At 35.4% G+C, this 20,032-nt stretch overlaps 1 protein-coding gene across 1 annotated transcript in view; it reads right to left on the bottom strand.

Moving 5' to 3' along the window:
• Positions 1 to 394: 394 nt before the first annotated feature.
• Positions 395 to 20,032, bottom strand: part of LOC145670605 (uncharacterized) — a 41,127-nt gene continuing 21,489 nt past the window's right edge. Inside the window, exon 2 of the mRNA XM_081739400.1 lies at positions 395 to 2,316. Coding sequence (XP_081595526.1) covers positions 2,194 to 2,316 — 123 coding nt within the window. The 3' untranslated portion in view covers positions 395 to 2,193. The remainder of the gene's footprint in view (positions 2,317 to 20,032) is intronic.

The following is a 20,032-nucleotide window of genomic DNA, read 5'->3' on the forward strand; positions in this document are numbered from 1 at the left end:
CTAAACATGACTAGATAAGGCGTATATTTACTACCATATATCGGAAAAAGAAGCAACCCATTCACAGAATTGTTTGTTTAGCATGGAAGCACGTGTTGGTGTTCTGTTTCAAGGGCGTAAAAACAGTATGGATGGTTTGAAAAGAGATGATTATGCGTTATTTTTTTTTCTCTCAAACAATAGCGCGTGTAGATTACTTTTTATTATTATTATTATTTCCTCTCCGTTTCACTTCAACTTTTTTCTTTCTCATAACCTAGTTCTGAAAAAGTTTCGTATTCCAAGTTAAAAAAGAAAGTAAAGTAACCCTTTCAGTGCGATATTTTCCGTACGATCACCTCTTCCACAGAAAGCCATTTTTCTGTGCGTTCTTTCAGAAGTGGGCCGTCCAGCAAAAGGGCAAATGGAAAGTTAATAATCGCTACGCACACTATCCATGGGTCCACGAAGTTCTGAATGTTAGCTACTGTTCGGTTGAAAGAAGAAAATGAGAGAGAGTCCTAGGCGAGAGACCGTTTAGAGAACGACGTATGCGACGACCATCTACCACTAAACCCATTCTACTAGCTTTTTTTCCTACTGTTACTATATATACACGCACTCTACAGACTTAATGGCCCTTGCCTCCAGTGTCGAAAACAACGATTGGATAGAGAGAGGACAAGCGTAGCCATTTTGCTGTTGGCCACTCAACCATTTCCAGGGAAGACAAATGACGATCACAGGACAGGGCTAGTTTTCACCTCCCTGTTTTGCTATTGTTGTTATTCACACAGAACATTCACTCACACGAAAACAGTTGCAAAATATACAATTTCATTCGTACACACACACATACACACACACACACTGACATACACGTTCATGTATGCATCTACCGCACCCTGTTGGGTCATTTTGGATGCAATTCTGGCATTGTTTAAGTCGACAACATTAAAAAAAGAAAAGAAAGAAATAGTTTGGTAAATTATAGCCTAAACGAAATCAGTGGTTCGGAATAGACTTTTGTTGGTATTGTTGTTGTTACTTTATTTTCGTTCGAAGTTTTGGTCGTTTTCTGTCAAATTAAATCAGCAGGTCATAAATATATTTGAAACATTATTTCAAAACAACCATTTCGAGTAAATGAAGTACTCATAAATTAAAAAGAAAAAAAAAAAAACACAAAATGAAAGATATTCAACATTAATCAGTAATTCATTAGTGTGGTGTAAGAAACGTGATCTACTAACAACGAAAACATTGTAGCACAACTCTTACACTGAACTATGAAATAACAAAAAAAGAAAAAAAGAAAAAACGAAATTAATTATCTCTGTTATCCATAGTTCGTAAAAAGAAAAGGTAATAAGTGCGAAGTCACAAGTGTTAAGTTACGTTCATGTATATTGAGAACACGGATTTCATCTTAATTACTTAAAATATATCTTGGACAGCTTGTACTTAGATGAATTTTACATTGATATTTCAGAGGCTTTTGACTTGAGTAGCCAAGAGTTTCCTCTACCTATATCTGTCACACATACAGGTACATCATATAAAATATTTTCACTAATTAATACATGCTAACTGATAACATGCATCATCTCTCTTATCTGTTACTATTATAGCTCTGTTTCCATGATACCTGGCATACCCCAAGGCAGTGATTTTTATTTACAACTTTCTCTACCATAAATATATAACTCACCAGATTGTTTGTTTTTATACATGGTAATTAATGTTACGTGTGGAAAAAATAGTCTCTAGTTAACGTGGATATTAAGTTCATCCTGTTTTACAATGCTACGATATTAAGTAGTATCAAATTATTTATTGATTATTTGTTATTATTTAGTAAGTACACTACAATACACTACACAACAATATAATACAATACACAATAACAAGACATTGACATACTACTTTGTAGAATCAATGTGATGTAATCACCAACTTTGTCAATGACCGACTGCCAGCGTTCAAGTAAAACTTGACTGCCTTTTCTGTAGATCTGTTGTGGTTATGTAGAAATATGTTATCCAGTTGTAGGCCCGGGCTGAGATACTAATGAGGGCGGTGGCTATATATATATATATTAGGTTTGAGTCTGGAAATGTTTCTCCCACCTTTCTCGATCTTCAGCTTCGTCTTTTAAGTCCCAATATTTTCTTCTTTTCTTGAAATTATCCATAAGTTGTATTATTATTCTTCCTATTCCTCATTTCCTTCCGTCTTTCCTTCTATGGCGGGCGGTCCGAAGAAGACACTCTCTTCGCAAGATATGTCAACTGCAATCAGCCACTGGTCCTCTATACTGGGGGTTGTGACATATAACTGAAACATATAAATTCTAGTTAATAAAAAATATTAATATCTAGTGAACATAGGAATTAGTACTTCCCCTTCATGCAATTAATTTGCCTGCCGTTTTGTACATGTCTTACTCCCAACGACCACAATTTATTTAATGCTTCAAGCGGATTTGGTCTAACGAAAATAAAGAGAATAAAGTTAATAAATAATAATTAATTACGCAAAAGTATATAAAAATGATGCATAAAATATAAAATATATGTAACAAATGTATGTTTAAAGATAGTAAAGTAAGAACAAGATAATTTTAAGAATCAAAGTAAATCAATAAATTTATGTGAAATGTGTAATAATAATTATTTGAGCTAGCTTGCAATTCGCTTTAGGTAATATATATATATATTTTGTGTGTGTGTGTGTGTGTGTTTGTGTGTGGTATTATTGTAATTACTGGTGATAAGAACATCATTCGACTGTAAATGCCTTGGATGGGAACTCATTAATGTAAACTTCATTTGGTAACAATACCTAGCAATTGTACAATTTTGAAACTTATCAATTTAAAATTCAAAATTTGAGTTTCATAGGATTTTAGTCTATAATATCATATTTATATGTAGTAAGACAACAATGGATTAAAGGAGATAGGTTTTCTCTTAACCTGGGTTGGTTAAATGTGACTTACTTTGTTTTTCTTTTTCTTTTCTTCTTTTTTTAAAAATCGAAAATTCCTATGTAATTTGAAGTGATAAACCCATTGGTACAGGTCTTGATTTCTGAAAGTGAGCGCATCAGGTTCAAATAATGTCACAAGTCAAAAAGCCGTACCATAGTATTAACTATTGACTATTGTGTGCTCATCCTCATAACATATTTAGAGATTCACTCAACGTGAAACTGAACCAGTGCTGTCAGTTTGCAGGAAATTTACCGTACAACGAGAAATTCTTAACTGGCGGAAATGAAATTTTTTTTTTATTTGAAATAGGCTGAAGACCAGATTATCATAGTTTAAACTTTAGTAGCTCTTTTATATTCTTTCCTACTTCCCTCTTCCACACATAAAATACACACTTTTACATTTCAAGATGCAAAAGGTTTGCATAAATCTCTGGGAGTCATACTGCCTACACCTACGCAACGCAAAAATGCAAATATACTGCAAATTTTATGATAATTGATACAGCACTTACAGGTGCTTGCCTGTAAGCCCAGGTGGCTTTTTACTTTAATAATTTTAGAGTATATTTTCAAACATATAGTATACAATAAGTTAGGTTAGAATTATGCAGAGAAGAGGTTGCCGTGGCGAAAAGTGAGTATATAGTACTCCTATATTCTTTGTTTATTTTATCCCCTTATTTTATATTATCCTATATTATTTTATATCCCTATATACCTATATTATTAGCGGCTTCTTTTTGTTTATTTCAGTCTTTTCTCTTTTTAATTTTGTTTATAACTAGCTGAATAACCCATTATTCGTATGGGGGCTGTATTTGGAAGTCAACCCTGTGGGATTATCACCATTCATTTCAACGACCGCGAAAACTATGGGCTTGACACTAATATCGGTCATTTGGGCTATTTTTACGTCCCGGTATTTCACGCCCCTCTGACCCCCGGCCAACATACAATGGTAGATGAATTTGCAAGTCATCTCTAATGGAAATGTCACCATTGATCTCAGCAACCGCGAAAACTATGCACATAGGTCATTTTGGATTACTTTTACATGTCTCGGTATTCCCGTCCTCGGTGACCCCCGGCCCGCAGCCAAATAGGGTAAATTTGGAAGTTAATGCAATCAGAGTTTCACCATTGACCTCAGCGACTGAGAACACTGTGAAATCGACAGTAATATCGTTCATTTTCTAGTACTTTTATATGTCCCGGTAAATGCCACCGTTAGATCCCCCTGGTTCGAATTTTGAAAAAAAAACACGCTTTTCCTTGGTCTGGAGCCTGGATCAAGGTATCCGTGACCAAAATTTGGTAACTCTCGGTCAACTTGTCTGCTCCCCAGGCTGGTCTCGGTAAACGCCCCCTCTGAGACACCCCAGGTTCGAAATTTGAAAAGAAAACATTTCGTCTTGTCTGGGACCTGGACCAAGGTCCCCGTGACCAAATTTTGGTAACTCTCGGTCCACCCGTCTGGTCCCCAGGTTGCACACAGACAGACAAACACACAAACAAACTTTTAAAATTTTATTTATATATTAGATAATACCATTAAATATATATTTGTATCTAATATTCTTAATCATATTCATATAATTAAATTAATAATTAAGATGGTCGTAAATGATGCATTTCTAGTATATATACATATTTATTAATAAAATTACCAATTTTAATCTTTATTTAAGGTACAATTCCCCATACTCCTGTTTTTGGAAGTAAATATTCAAATACGCATAAGTTGATTAGTAAATATCAAAACATAAAACATTAAAGTTACATGCATTGAGTTTGATTATACGCATTTAACATGCTAAACTTGCTAACAATTTTCTGTCGCAAAATTATAACAAATTTCAGTGAGATTTGTTTCGATTTAAAAAGAAAAAGAACAGAATTTAAATATTAGTAAAAGTCCAGAATTCAGTTCATGAAGTCACAACATATCAATTATAACAGATGAGGCGACATTCTGTTAAAAAGGAGGAAATTTTCGCTCAATCCTGGCCTTGAATTCGGTAATGCATAATATGTATTTGCATCATGTATTCCAAATAACCCAAATCAACAAAATAATCATATTTACTTCTAAATGTTACCTTGGCTGGAAATCTGTTGAAATTGTAAATTTCTTATTTCGATATAATTAACTTTCGACAGAAAATAAGTTTAAAATACCTAACTATAATATTCCAAAGATATGATTTTTCGTATACGGCAATGTTTGTATTCTGAACTTTCAACTATTTGTATGCCATATTTCAACTGTATTTATTGCTATAATAAGTACTTTCTTCTCTCATAAAATTTCAAGGATACTGAATACATTATGCGGATCACTGTCAAAGCTGTACACGTACTTATTTTTAATACAATCTTATATTCTAACTCAAACTCAAACGCAACAAAGTATTATAGAACAGCAAAACTTAACTATAGAAAACTTGATAACTTGAAATAACAAAAGTATGGTGGCTCAGTGGTAGAGCGCTTACCTCTGGTGCATCGGGTCCCTGGTTCGATACCCGGCCAAGCAAGTTTGTGATGGACAACATCGTGCCCGTGGGTTTTCTCGGTGTACTCCCCTTTCCTCCCACTTTATCATTTCACCAATTCTTCCATCATCATTCACTCACTTTAATCATCCGTCTCCCTTAGCCTAAAGACGGGATAATAATGGGACGTTTAACCAAGGATGTTATAAAATAGAGGATCTGCCCTTACAACGAAATCTTAAAGCCATACGTCAGTTTCGCCATTCCTACTCTGCCCACTCTGCCCAATAAGATCGCAATGTTTTGAGGCAACAATCATGGCGGAAACGAAAGCAGCCAATCAGACGATGGCGGAAACGAAAGCAGCCAATCAGACGAGCCGATGCTCGGTTTTTTTTTTTTTTTTTTTTTTTTGGCTTCATTGATTTAATAGGGCGAAGATACATACGGGCAGATCCTCTATTTTATAACATCCTTGCGTTTAACTGAAAGATTTTCCTTTGAAATAACAAAATAGTGACAAGTGACCGAAATGTGGAGAGTAGAGTACAACACTTGCTACTCTTGCTTTTTCTGTCCGTGATAGTTGCAGGCTACTTCACACACATTCTCGATATTAACACAGCGAAATCTCTTCACACACTGTCTTGTCAGGGTTTGAAAGTCATTATAGCTGCTGTAGCTGTGAAAACAACATTGTACTTTCGTTTCTACGCCTGCTACAGAACTAATCCTTTTTGATACTAAATAAACTTTTTGATACAGCCTGTGTACCAACACTGTTTCGAATTACGATCCAGATACATCAAACACGTGAGCAATTCCTTTAGTATTCACTGACAATTTGGAGAGTTCAACTCACAGTCCGTCATCATGAGGCGATCACTCAAGTTTATAATTTTATTTTGTCTTATCATTTATGGAAAACATTACCTTGTTCGATTAACACAATGATGGTAGTAAACTCCTCGAAAATTACTTTTAAACGTATTTCTGCCCGAATTAGTTTTCCTTTAACTTTTATATCAACCCCTTTCTTTAATACTTTTGCTTAGTTGCACTCCGTTTCTCTTCGTATGACTTCTTTACAACACCCTTCCTTTTGAGGGTTAGAAAACAGGCTACTGGAAGGGATAGCTTTCTTTATTCTTACCCCCCGCCGCGCCGCGTACAGCATCTTCTTTTCGTCCTTACTTTGCTCCATTAATAACACGAATGGAAATGAGTTTCAGGATAAGAAGAACTGAAATACAGAGCGAGAGAGAGAAGAGGAAAGGAAGGAAAAAAAGAAAAGCTGACAAGGCCTGAGCGAGCGCACAGAGTAAAGAACTGTTCGTCGAAACGCAGAACGAACTCAAAAGGGCGGAGCAAAACATACTAATGAATTTCTGATGAACGTTGCCGCTGCTGAAAAGAGAAATGTCGGAGAGTCTCGACTCAAGTTTCTACTATGAATGAAAATAGAGAAGAAAATATACAAAAAGAAAAGAAAAAAAGAATAACAAAGAAAATAAAACTCAATAAAAGATGTCGAAAACGCAGAAGACAAATAATAATCGTTTTTAGAACTACACAGTAACCGTTTCTCAACACAATATAATTCGTAGAAAGAGAACGGAATATATATATTTGTTCCCAAACGAACTTTCGCCTCTAAGATAAGCTTTTAGCTGTTCCAGGAAAAGGAAAAGAAAGGAGACTAATGACCTGGTTAAAAAAAAAGGAAGAAAGCAAAAGAGAGGGTGTGATGAATATGAAAGGGCAAGAAGACGATGAATTGTGTCAGTTTTTTCTGTCGTTGTGAAGTAGGGGAAACAGAAACTCAAGCAATAGATGCAAATTTTGTGTCAAGCAGTTCATGATTGTGAGAGACTATCTCTTTAGTTTTATTGCATTATTCCCTTTAACATACGCAGACTTACTTTCTTATAGTACGCTATGTACTACACACTTTTGGTTGAAGGAACACCAATTATAAGTACAAAATTTTGCTGCACACATCTTGAAAAATCTCCTGCTACGAACACCAAGCTATCATATTTAAGTTTATTTAGGTCAATGTGCTTATACATTTGAATAGTCATTGTGCCTATATATTGGAATAGTCACAGCGCTTATATGTATTTACTTACCTATGTATTTCTCCTTATACGAATAGGGCTTTCAACGTACCTGGCGTCACAAAATGATTTGTTTTCGCTTTCATTTGCAGTCATATTTTCAACGAACTTAAAAAAGTTCGTTACTGAATTCTCTATGTCTGTGTGTGTGTGTGTGTTCATACACTATAGTTACGGTGACCATATTTATGTTAGTGAAAATCAGGACATTTTTTTAAAAGTCAGTCCCCTCAGCCGCTGGCGTAGGTAGCTTTTTAATTCTGCGGGGGAAGGGGGGTCTAAATTATCTTTCCACCAAAAGTTATATAAGTGCCACACGTTTTAATATATTTAACTAAAATCTGGGGGACGTGTCCCCGATCTCCCCTCGCTAACGACGCCTGTGCCTCAGCCACCGGTTTTATCGCTTAAGCTCTCAACCCTCTTTTGCCATGAAACATTATTATTATTATTAAGATAAAATCCAAACCTGTTCACATGATAGAAGTAGTTTGTAACTTATTTGCTATGTTTACTTACGTTCCTCTATTAAACAATGACATTATTCCTAGTGCTAATTATTCTAAAGAACGAACCTTGCAATAACGGAGAGAGTAAAAGAAAAATAAATGCATATTAAATATGTTCATTGTACTACTCTTTTTCAGCGTTCATAGAGGTAGACGGTTTGGGCTCTTGCCAGTGATATTTCTCTGATGAGGCCAGAGCATTTAATACGTTAGCTGCCAGGGGTGAATTTTGTTGTTTACCGGTAGAGTGCCAAACGTACGTACTTACATTATATTTGTTTTGTTCATATTTTTTAAGCATAATGGTAATGCTGAAACATAACCTAAGGCGATGTATTGAATCCGCGCGCGTGAAACTTGGGGGTCCGATCGGACCTACTTGTGTATTTTTTGTTTTGAGCTAGAGGATAAATTACAGTTGAACTGGCAACTCTGTTTGATAGTCATTTTTCATTATTATATAAATGAGCTAGCTAGCTTTGTATAAGAAGTTGATGAGTTCCTGCTGCTTTTAGTGCTAATAAGTAGTTTCTTTGTGCAATGAAAAACGAAGAAATATGTGCAGAACTTAATGTCATTTGAAGTAACAATATAGTAATCTAGACCTTTCTGAAAATTCAACAAATTGACGGGGACTTCACAATACTGGCATCTTGTTAAAATAAATTAGAGTAAGCCATTCAAAAAGCAACACGTAGGTCTGATCGGCCCTACAGAAACAGCAAATGCTTGTTAATTGATATTCAGCACCTCTAGCGGCGTTAATCAGCAACATCTAATAAAAAAAATTACAGCGTACATATCTCCTATATTGTATGTGATAGAAACACTACAGATCATTAACACTAGAGGCAGCACTTTAAAATACAAGCACTGTAAGGACAACTCGACAAATTAAAAATCGTGGGTCCGATCGGACCTACGAAGACATTTTCTTAGACCACTCCAGTAGGTCCGATCGGACCCACATGGCAGCTTTAAAAGATTGTTTTTCTTGATTTTCTCGTACATTTCTGTACACGTTTGTGAACAGTTCACCTGTATTACTAAAGTTGATTTTACACAATCAATGGACATCACGGACTTTTCATCACCATAAAAGTTGTTTATCATTGAAAATGCCCGCTCGACCGAAGCATTTGTTCCCGGCGAGAAAAGACCAAACTCAACAAACATCTTAAGATTCGGAACATTTATATAATCTTTATATATATAGTCCTGGAATATGTAGTCCTGGAATATGGTTAACCACCTTTGTTCTGATGAAAGCTTCTGGTTTGTCCACTCGGACAAAACAGTCTCTGTAAGATATGAGTTCAGCACACTTAGTTCGTTAAACAAATCGTCAAATGAAATAGGCGGCATACTATCTTGAAAAAGAGTCCAACTTTCTTCTACTTCTTCCCATTTTAGCTGCCTCTTTAAATCTATCCAAGACAGTTGACTCAGGCTTTCTACATTTGATTTCCAAAGATCTAAATAGGTTATGCAATGGTCATAAAAAGAAGACACAGTCTCCTTCACCTGTTGTAAGTCACAGCCTTGTCCTGCAGCAAAATTCTTTTTTGAAGGTCTTTAATTTTCGCCGGTAGAAACGAGGACTATTTTCTGTCAATCAAGTTCTTTTTTACAACATCGTGAAAAGAGATGCACAATTGCAACATCGTGAAAAGAGATGCACCAAAGCCACAATTCTCGATTTGGATCTTCAAAAAACGATTTTAGAACCACAAGAGGATTTGCTTGGGCAGAAAAATAGTTTCTGAGTGGCTCCATCATTTGTAGAACACGTTCTAAAGCAGGTAAAAGTCTGAGCCATCGTGTGTTCAAATGAGACAACAGTTTATGGTACTCAGCATCAGGGCCGCCCACAGGGGGATGTATGGCGCAAGCTGCGCCATTGAGAAAAATTTTGGGGGGGATTTTACTCTACTTTCGAACTAGCAATTTTACTGTCGGAATAGCATTAAAACACGATTTTGAGAAGCTAATTTTCAAAAATTTTCCGGGGTGAACCACCGTACCCCCTGCTTTGATACTCGATGAATGAAGTACCGCGCAAGTAGCCGTATGAAAGGAAAGGTTGGTTCGTTTTAAGAGAGAAGGGGCGCCCACAGGAGGGATGAATGGCGCAAGTTGTGCCATCGAGAAAAAAATTGGGGGGAATAAAAAAAATTGGGGAAGAATTTAACTCTAATGTCGAATAAGTAATTTTGCTGTCGTCAGAATAACATTGGAACACGATGCGATTTTTTTAAATCTTGAGAATGAATCCCCCTACCCCCTGCTTAGAAACTCTGAATGAAGTACCGCGCAAGTTGCTATATGAAAGGATGACGCCAAGTTCTGGTGAACAACAGTTACAAACACTCAAGGAATCGCTTTCAAATTTAGATTTGAAACTTGCCTATGTTGTCTGTTGAAAATTATAAAGTAGTTTGACATAATTGTGAGCTAGTGGTAACCATACAGACAACCTGCCAAGTTTCAAATCTAAATTTGAAGTGAGCCAGTGAGTGTTTGTAACTGTTGTTCACCAGAACTTGGCGCCTATTTATGTGATTTCAATTCTTTTTAAGGCCACTCGTACTTGACACTTTTACAGGAATGTTTTTTGTTGGATATCACTTCTTTTTGTAGGCTAATTTCGAGGATAACATTTTCTTTTGGTATCAAACTCAATAACTTGTAACTTGCGTCTTACTTTTCATGTACAAGGGAATTATATCAATATTTTGTAAAGAAAAAAAAAATAATACTACTAATTGTAAAAAAAGAATACCTGTGCCATACACAGTGTGTAGAAGTTTTTATACCCTTCAATATCCTTATAGAACATATTTAGTATTGTACACTACCAAGACTACTAATAAAAGTAATGCCATTTTTATAACTACTCCTGCCCCTACTACTACTACAAGCATTCTATAATACTACTACAGGAAATAAAAACAACAACAAAAATAACAATTACTAGTACCATAAAAACTACTGCTACACTGGGCAATTGTTTTTAGAGGACTTGAGTTTTGAGGAGGGAAGAGATTATTACTTTTTGGGGGGAGTGCGCCATCAGCTTTGGGGGGATGGGCACCCCTGCTCAGCATCAATGAATGCGCAGAACTCCTTCAGTTCAGCCACTCGAACTGTGTAAATACGGAAAAACTTAAACAATTTCACAATTATTACCTCGGCAACAACAGGAAGTGTATCAGCAGCATTGTTAATGCAGTTATTGATAACATGAGCCATGCATCCTACGCCAACTAAGGAATTTTTAGTGCTTGCTGATAACTTTCGAAAGAGATTATTGCGACCCTTCTTTTTTGCACCCCCAAAATTTGTATTAGTATTATCTGCAGACATTCCAACTAATGTCTCAACCAGATCGTTGCGGCTCAAAACTGAAAATACAAACTCATTAAGCTGATCACTCGTTTCACGAGGCAATGTTCCAAGCTTAAATACTTTAACATTAATTCCACTAGGCACACGAAAATATCTTTACAATCATTGGTACTAATTTTTCAGCACCATAGTTTGAGCTGTCAATCATCACAGACGTTTCACTCAATTCCTGTAACAACTACTTTTGACACTCTGGGACTAAAACCTTTTTTACTATGGCTTCACTTTTCGTTCTTGCAGAAGATGGCTCCAATAGTGTTGAAATAAGTTTAGATGTACAATCTAAGGATCTAAAGCCATGATTATGCTTTACAGTGTGGTACGCGAAAACTGCCTCTTTTGCTAAAATCTCATTTTTAGCGGATTTATTCTTAGTGATAAATTTACTCATTGAAGTTGTCATCGCTACTGCATTAACTCCAGCCAGTCTTCATGTGAAGTTTGATGTCGAAGATGCCACCATGAGCAATATTAATCTCACTTGAACACTGAGTACAAAATGCTACATGTGGGTTATTGTCACGTTTTTAAGGGATATTCCTTTCTTAACTCCTCATTAAACGAACACTTATGTTTCTTGCCCTTATCACCACTCATGTTTAAGAAACAGAACAACAAGAAAACGTTGAACCAAAATTCACTAAACGAATAAACAATGTTCGACGAAGCACAGCGCACTGCTCAGGTGATAACAAGCGTCAAACTGAATGGAACTGAAGCTAACGGTCTGGAGGGGAGAGGCAGTGCAGCTGCAAGTGCAGCCAACCAATTTATTGTTTAAACTAAGACAGTCGCGAGAGCTGCACAGCGACGAAAGAATAAAAATAATATTCTTACCACGTTTAGTTCACAAATACATTTTTAAAAAAAATCGATGAAAAACTGTAAACTAGTTTTGTGATCTCACGAAAACAAAATGTGTTACCTCCTTTGTAAGTTATTCAGATTCTCTAAGTAAAAACTCAATGTAAAAGTTTTTATTTTTCCCCATCAATTACTCGGGATGTTGGGGTTTTTATTCGGGATGCCGGGATAAAGACCCTAAAATCGGGACTGTCCCGATTTTCTCGGGACGTATGGTCACCGTAACTATAGTGGACTGAGCCATGCCGGCATGGTTTGACGATCATTGTGGGTTGATGGACGGATTATCATCAATGGCATATTGTATGATCACAGAATCTGTTACCTTGGAGCGGCAAGACTTTGCTGATCTTTGACATTTTTACAACCTACAAGAAATTTCTGGAACCAATAAAGTGCTTTGCTGTGGTTCACTTGCATCTTTCCCTTTCGCATGACAAGTGTGTTGAGCTGCTCCCGCAGCGTTTCGCCTGAGTTTCATCTCATGCAATAACAGTTCACGTATCAGACTTTTTAAGCGCTCATCTTCACTGTCACTAAAAACCAGATATGGACGAAGTAGCGACCTTCGTGTTAAATGGTCCGTTTGTCACGTACTTCTTGAGCCAGTTTTATCTTGTACTTAAGTCCATCCTGGCCTATACACGCATTTGCTGTTTTGGTAATGGGAATATTGCAAGATCGATGAATCATATATATATATGAAGATATATGAAGTATATACTTCAGAAGCTTTTTTTATTTGAGTTTAACGTTAGGTGGAACACCGAGGGTATATAACACAGACCTGTTATCTGAAGTGGGATCCGAACATATGCCTATGTTTATATCCACGACAAATATCGACATCGTAAATTTCAAGACTACGCGGACAGAATAAAAATCACACGGTTTAGTCGCTCTTACGAAGATGAATGATGAGCAGAGAATAGTTAGAAGGATAGAAGACGATCAGTTTAATCAGATTCGTTTCTTCCAAATCTGAATATTCTGTGTTATTCTAAGTATTTTATGATAGTTGAGAGGAAACCAAAAATGTATAGTAGACGAAAAGGTTGTCTACTGGTTGAGACTCTCCTACTATCAAGCTAAACTGCTTCAGGTTGCATTGAGGCTCATAGTATTAAGTGATATAGCATTAGTATACAAGATACATACCGAAATTGGGTAGTCTACTGTTTGCCATAGTTAAAAAAATAAAAATAATAATAGTAGATTGATATAACCACACATACCACGTAAATCAAGTTATAGTATAAGATTTCTCTGTGCAAAATTTCAAGCTTGTAAATTTATTCAATTCTAATAACTCATGTGTGAAGGAAAGTTTTTTTGTTTTTTGTTTTAACACACCTGAAATGACTGGTTTTACCGTTCAGTGGACCAACGAGTACTAATAAGGTTTTTGTGTGAACGTCATGAAAAAGCTGTCCATACCCATTTCAAATTCGAATATCTATGTGGGTACATTGCCCTTGCTAGCCATATTGTGCTTAAATGGGTGCATGAATTTAAGGATAGCCGGGTGTCAGCTGAAATTCTGCTAAGGTCCAGGTCCAGAATTTGTATAAGCACCGCTGAAAACATCGCTTATTTGAAGCCCTGGTTCTGAACGACAGAAAGCTACCGATTTGAGTAAGGATACTATCATTGGATTGTTCAAAGAACTTAAACAAGTCACGTGGCCAAAGTCATTTCACATTGGTCTGTGACAGCTGAATGAGGAGAAGAATTCCCGGATAAGAAGACTCTTCTTACAGAACAATAACATCTAAGCAGTACGTCATCCACCCTGCTTCCCTCATCAAGCCCCTTGTGCTCTCTAGCTATTTTCAAACTAAATCATTCTGAGCCAAATGATTCGAGTCCAGAAGTGCCCTCGAAGATGATATTTCCAGTGTGTAAAACATAACTCTCAAAACAATTTACCATACCCTTTTGAGAGCATTATGTAATGATTGCAACGGTGGTGTATGGAAAGGATTGGAATTCTGTTGAGCAGTTACAGAAATATATAACTCGAAAACTGCGGAAGTTATAGGGAAACTGTACGTAATTTTATTATGCATATCGTATTTATGTACCAACTGGGAGGACTTCAGTATACGTATTTGCTTTTCATTCTAACGTAAGTTGTTGTTGAGTTTTATATGCAATTCCTGTTTGTCGTCATCTGAAGACAAAGTCAAGTGATTACGGCATTTGATCTACTTAAAATAATCCAAGTTACAGAACAGTGATATAAAAAGACACCACAAGCATCAGCGTTGTCCGTTTCATAATCAATTATGACTGCTCAGTTGATATGTTCTAACTTCTTTATTTTACATCCTAAAAACATTTGGGATGAATAGGGTCGATTTGTACCTGTCTTAACAAAATTTTGTGTACAGAAACTCAACGCAAAAAATGCAGAAAAAAGTTATTAGAACTACTATGTCGATTATCGAAAACTAAATTGTAAATTTTGTGTTGCTTTGACGAAAACGGTTACGAAAATGCGCCCGGAAGTCTGGTTCATCAACAAGAATTTTGCTTTCCACAAAGAAATTATCGTTTGGTTCGTCGTCATACCTATTCCAAGTATGGTACCTAATGATTCAACCCACCATAACAAACATTAACTATATATGAAAGTGAAATAGTTTTCGATTAGTTGTCCATTAACATAATCTTATGAGAGACAGTGTAGCTAAGCTGCCAGAGGCGGCTTTCCGGAGTTTAATCAGCGTAGTAAGGTGTGAGTATTTTGTAACTGATAAAGCGTCCCCAATACTACAGCCCTTGACAAATGTTGCATTGCTAAAAAGTGTGTGAGAATTGTTAGAAAAATGTCGGTAGAGGTGTGGCAAAATAATATTCCTTTTAGCCAGGGAAAATAGTAATTAAGTTAGTATCACGGAAGAGAAGATTTGAAGGAGGAAATTTTCTTGGCTTACCCGCTACGATTAAATCAATGCTTAAGAGAAAATTATGATGCATGGTTTTCAAGAAAATCGTAGTTTTATGGCGCTAATCCATACTCGTTTTTCTACTAGAACATGTTACCGGTATTTATTTATTTACTTATTTATTTATGCAGTGTGCATGGCAGATTGTACTTGCTATTGTTCGTTTTCTGTTAACAATGGCACACGTAGACCTAAATTTGACGCACACTCTACTTTAAGGTGACCAGAATTCTTACGTGCAAAAACGGGACGCATACGAATCAGCGACGGGTGGGGGTAAATATCTGATTTCCAGATTGCATTTTGGGACTCAGCAGTGTTTTCAATTTTACAAAATACACAAGTAAGAGTGATAACACAGCGTTTCTAACTTAAGTACTACCCAACAATACTTTTAACTACTAATAAACTACTTACCTCATTATTGAATATCTGTTATTCTCTACTATATCATTACTTTCACTACATCATCTATAGCGTAATTTTCACTGGCATATTTGGGATGAATGGATTTTCTTTAAAAGTTCTTTGTTTACACTTAACAATTTGTAGAAATTGATACAAGACTGATCAAAATTATTCTTACTGGTCAGCACAGCTTCCAAAGTATCTGTAAACACTTGGGTTTTTTATCACTTGTCCACAAAGCATTCATGTGCGAGAATACACGTTCAGTTGGAGCATTAGTCCCGGGTAAACAGAGAAGAAACTTCACAAGTTTTAGAAGATTTGACTTTGTCAGGGGATACTTTATTTGAGTTCCACTTAAATGAACCTTTCGAATGAGTGTTGGTACGGAAGAGTGTAGAGTTTGTATTGACCATTTATATTTTTGAATAATAATTACGGGACACCTGGGTCATTTTTGCTTAAAACGGGACATTTAAGCGTCCCGTTTGAGAATCAGAAAAAAACGGGACAATGATTGAAAAAAGAGACTGTCCCGGCTAAAACGGGACGTCTGGTCACCTTGCTCTACTTGTAATGATAAATAAATTGGTTTATTCAATGAAAACAATAATATTAACGTATGCCGACAATTTAGATCGAAATCCAGAGGCTGACATACATATGTATATTCACACGTAGCTCACAAAATAGTAAACATAATTAGTGAGCCACCATGTTTTATTTTTCTTTAATTATGCTTTATTTAAAAAAAAATACTATATTGTTAATTTCAATCATTGTTTTACATTAATCGTGTATAATGTATAATATTTACTATACATTAAATATTCTAAATATCTTGATATATTTATTAATATTTTATGCAACCAGTTTCTTTCATATTTAATAAACTTTCTACTTAAAGCACTGTAAAGAGATATGCTTCACTTGCGTCAGTTTTTTTAAATCACTTGTATGCGCCTTAGAGGTGCATATATACAAAAAGGGAAAGGAAAATATGCCACCAAAAAGTACAGAAAGTGCTCAAGTTCAAGAGGTACACATAAAAGTATAGTGTCCAGTTCTTGTGTACTATTCATTGTTGGTGGAAAATTTTCTTCTTCTTTTCCTTTTTTTCGTTTCTCCACATCAGAGGATTACACCAAATTAAAAAGCTTTTCAGTGAACATTGTTATGTTCTCAATGATTTTACATTGTTAATATTGTTTTTTTTTTTTTTTAAAAATATTAATACAGTATTTTAAACTTGCAGTTAAACAGAATTTTCTAAGAATTGTTCTAATAGAATTTTCCAAGAATTGTGCTATATATTTTAAATTATGCTTTATTTTCTAAAATGATGCTTTTAAAATTAGTTTTTTTGGGACCCTCAGACAACCACAACGATGTTCAAGGTACCAACCATATGTGTGAATTGCTACTATGCTTTTTATGTTTTTGGGTTGCCCTAATAATTAGTATGGGGGGTTAATATCTATACCTGTAATAACCTCAAGCAATTAATTCTGATTAATGCAGGCAAATGATTCAGTTGGTAATGACTTAATTTATCAAATAAAACTAGAGACAGCAGATTTAGATAATTACCCAAAAATGTGCCGTGGTCTTATAACTATTCTGGCAATGGCTAACATGTTCATACAGAAGTCAGATTTTGATGTAAATATAGACTAGCAATTTAAGTGGAATATTAGTAATGTGTTTAGCGATTCATAATCAGCTTTATAATCAGCTCATAATCAGCTTCATAATCAGCTCAAGATTGATCGGAGAGAATGATGAGGTTGAACTTTCTTCTGTGATGGTCATTTCAAAGCTCTCTCGAGTTCACTACTTTTTTTGTCCATCTATTCTCTTCTTGGTTTTTTGGTGACGTCATTATTCTTTCGGTTACGTTTACATTGCAAAATTTTCCTCATGACTCGAAGTAGAAAGTGCTTGTTATTGACTCCACACATTGCTACATAACACAAGTTACATTTCCAATTAAAAGGAATGTTTTTATCTGGACATAGTTTTAAGTCACTACGAGACTTCCTTGATTGTTCTGAAGATGTGAACGACCGATAAGCACAAGATTGGGAATTGAATTTTATTTCCATTTAAAATATGAAAATTTTACAAAGTATTAAGATAATTAGTTAATAAAATATCTTTTACCCTTATCAAATAATTTGTGTCATATTAAAATATAGTATTCTCTACTTATCCACGAAAACTACAATTTACATTGCTAGTCTGAAATAACATTAGTGGCATTTAATCACTTTAAAAGCAGAATTAAAGCAAGTCAAAGTAGTTGTCTCTTCACATATTAGATGACTGTTTTATTTTTAAAAGTTATTTAAAATCAATACCTCCTTAAAATGGAAGACATTATAGTACTTACAGCATAAAATAATCTTTTTTTTATTTAAAAAATGGAAATAAATATTTAATGCTTAAATCTTTTAGTCATTAAGCTTTGTTATGTCATTTGGAAAAAGAGAGTATCTCTTAACCTCCCCGTTTTTTTAAAAAAAATATATATAAAGCTGTTCATAAACACTTCATACCTGTTCTAGAATATTACTTGCGTCATAATCTTGACACAAGAAAACCCCTGTTCTTCTTTCTAGTCTTTTGATATGACATCGTTTTGTGTCTAAACCAGTTCTCGTCAGTCCTTATTTTTCAATTTATTTACCGAAAAAAACGAAAAAGAAGAAATAGAATCTGCACACACACATACACACAAAAGAATCGTCTTTTGCTTTATCAGATACTTTTGCACACCCTTCCCTTGAAGAGGTTAAGAAAGAGAAAATATATAAAAAGAAACTATGGCTAAGAGGAGGGTTATATAGACCGCCACGAAATCACCTTTAAGAAGAAAGTTTATGTGTTGCACCGACTTTTCCTCCATTTACTGACGCAAGCACATTGACGATATCTCAGCTAGTTATAGCCTCAAGACCTACACTGTAAGTCTGAATAGAAAAGGAGTTCTTTTGCGCCGACATTTGATCGATTCTTTCAGAGAAAGTTTGTGTTTTTCTTTCTTCTTTTTTTTAAAAAAAGGAGTCAACAAGATTCCTTTTTAAAAGATGTCTTCAAGAAGAAAAATATGTATACGAAACGAGACAAGCATAACGAGCACCCATTTGTCGGTGCTTCTTCGACTTTTTCCCCTATTTTTTGTTCTTTTTAACCCACTCACAATGTTCATCTTTATTATTATTATTTTTTCTTTTTTCTTCCTTTTTTCCTTGCCTGAAGCTAGAGACTATGTATGAACTTGTCTCTGTGTTATGCTGTTTAGCAAAGAAAGATAAGGGATTTTTAAAAAGCGTTTGATCCAGTTATTCTAAAGAAAGAAAAAAAAAACTTACTCAGGTAAGGCAATGCTTCTGAATTCTATTCTGTGTTAGTCATTTTATTGATGCTTTAAGAAATAATGTTAGAATCATTTTCTTTAAAGCTTCGAACTAAACGTTTAACTTGAGATTAGCTTGCTGGTATTAAATCTTTCAAGTATACGGGGAGTATCAAAAAAGTCTTTACAACTTTGAAAACTCGTATTGATATATTTATTTAGCTTACAGGCTTGGTTTTGGTGTCATTTTGTAGCAAAATACATCACGTTCTTTACCTTATACCTAAAGAGTTTCAATGTGGCTTCCATTGGTGATGAAGGACATATCCCATCTGAAGTCGATTTCTTGCCAAACCTGCTGTAGCATGTCAGGTGTGACTTGTTCAATTGCAGGTAGATCCTAGCTCTGAGTTCTGGTGGAGAAACTCATAAGGATGGAACAAACACGGTATCCTTAATGAACGCCCAAAGAAGAAATCAAGAGATGTTAAGTCCGGTAAACGTTGGGGGGGGGGGGGCGTACAATTAACCCATCTCGGCCGTGCCATTTACCTGGACCAGTTAAGGCAGCCATCTTTGCTCCAACTGCCGCCAGCGCTTGTGGTGGTTTGTTTCTGAACTAGTGTACTACGTGAGTCAAAACTTGATATACTTTGCTACAAAATGACACCAAAACTATGTCTGTAAGACAAATGAATAATTCAATATAAGTTTGCAAAGTTGTAAAGTTATTTTTGATACAACCTGTACTATCAGCTTTACAATTCATTTTAGGTCTCTCTCCGTGGCTTACTTGCTAGAATGCTTGTCTTTGGTGCACGGGGTCCTTGATTCGATTCCCGGTGGAAAAACACTAAAATTTCAACTCATTACTGTGATTTTATCCGGATCCCACCTTAAAGTGTATGTTCATCTCTCATACATTAGCGTGCGCAGGACATTG

This window comes from Thermobia domestica, chromosome 14, assembly GCF_964235325.1.
Source record: "Thermobia domestica chromosome 14, izTheDome1.hap1.1, whole genome shotgun sequence".
In the NCBI taxonomy this organism is placed as follows: domain Eukaryota; kingdom Metazoa; phylum Arthropoda; class Insecta; order Zygentoma; family Lepismatidae; genus Thermobia; species Thermobia domestica.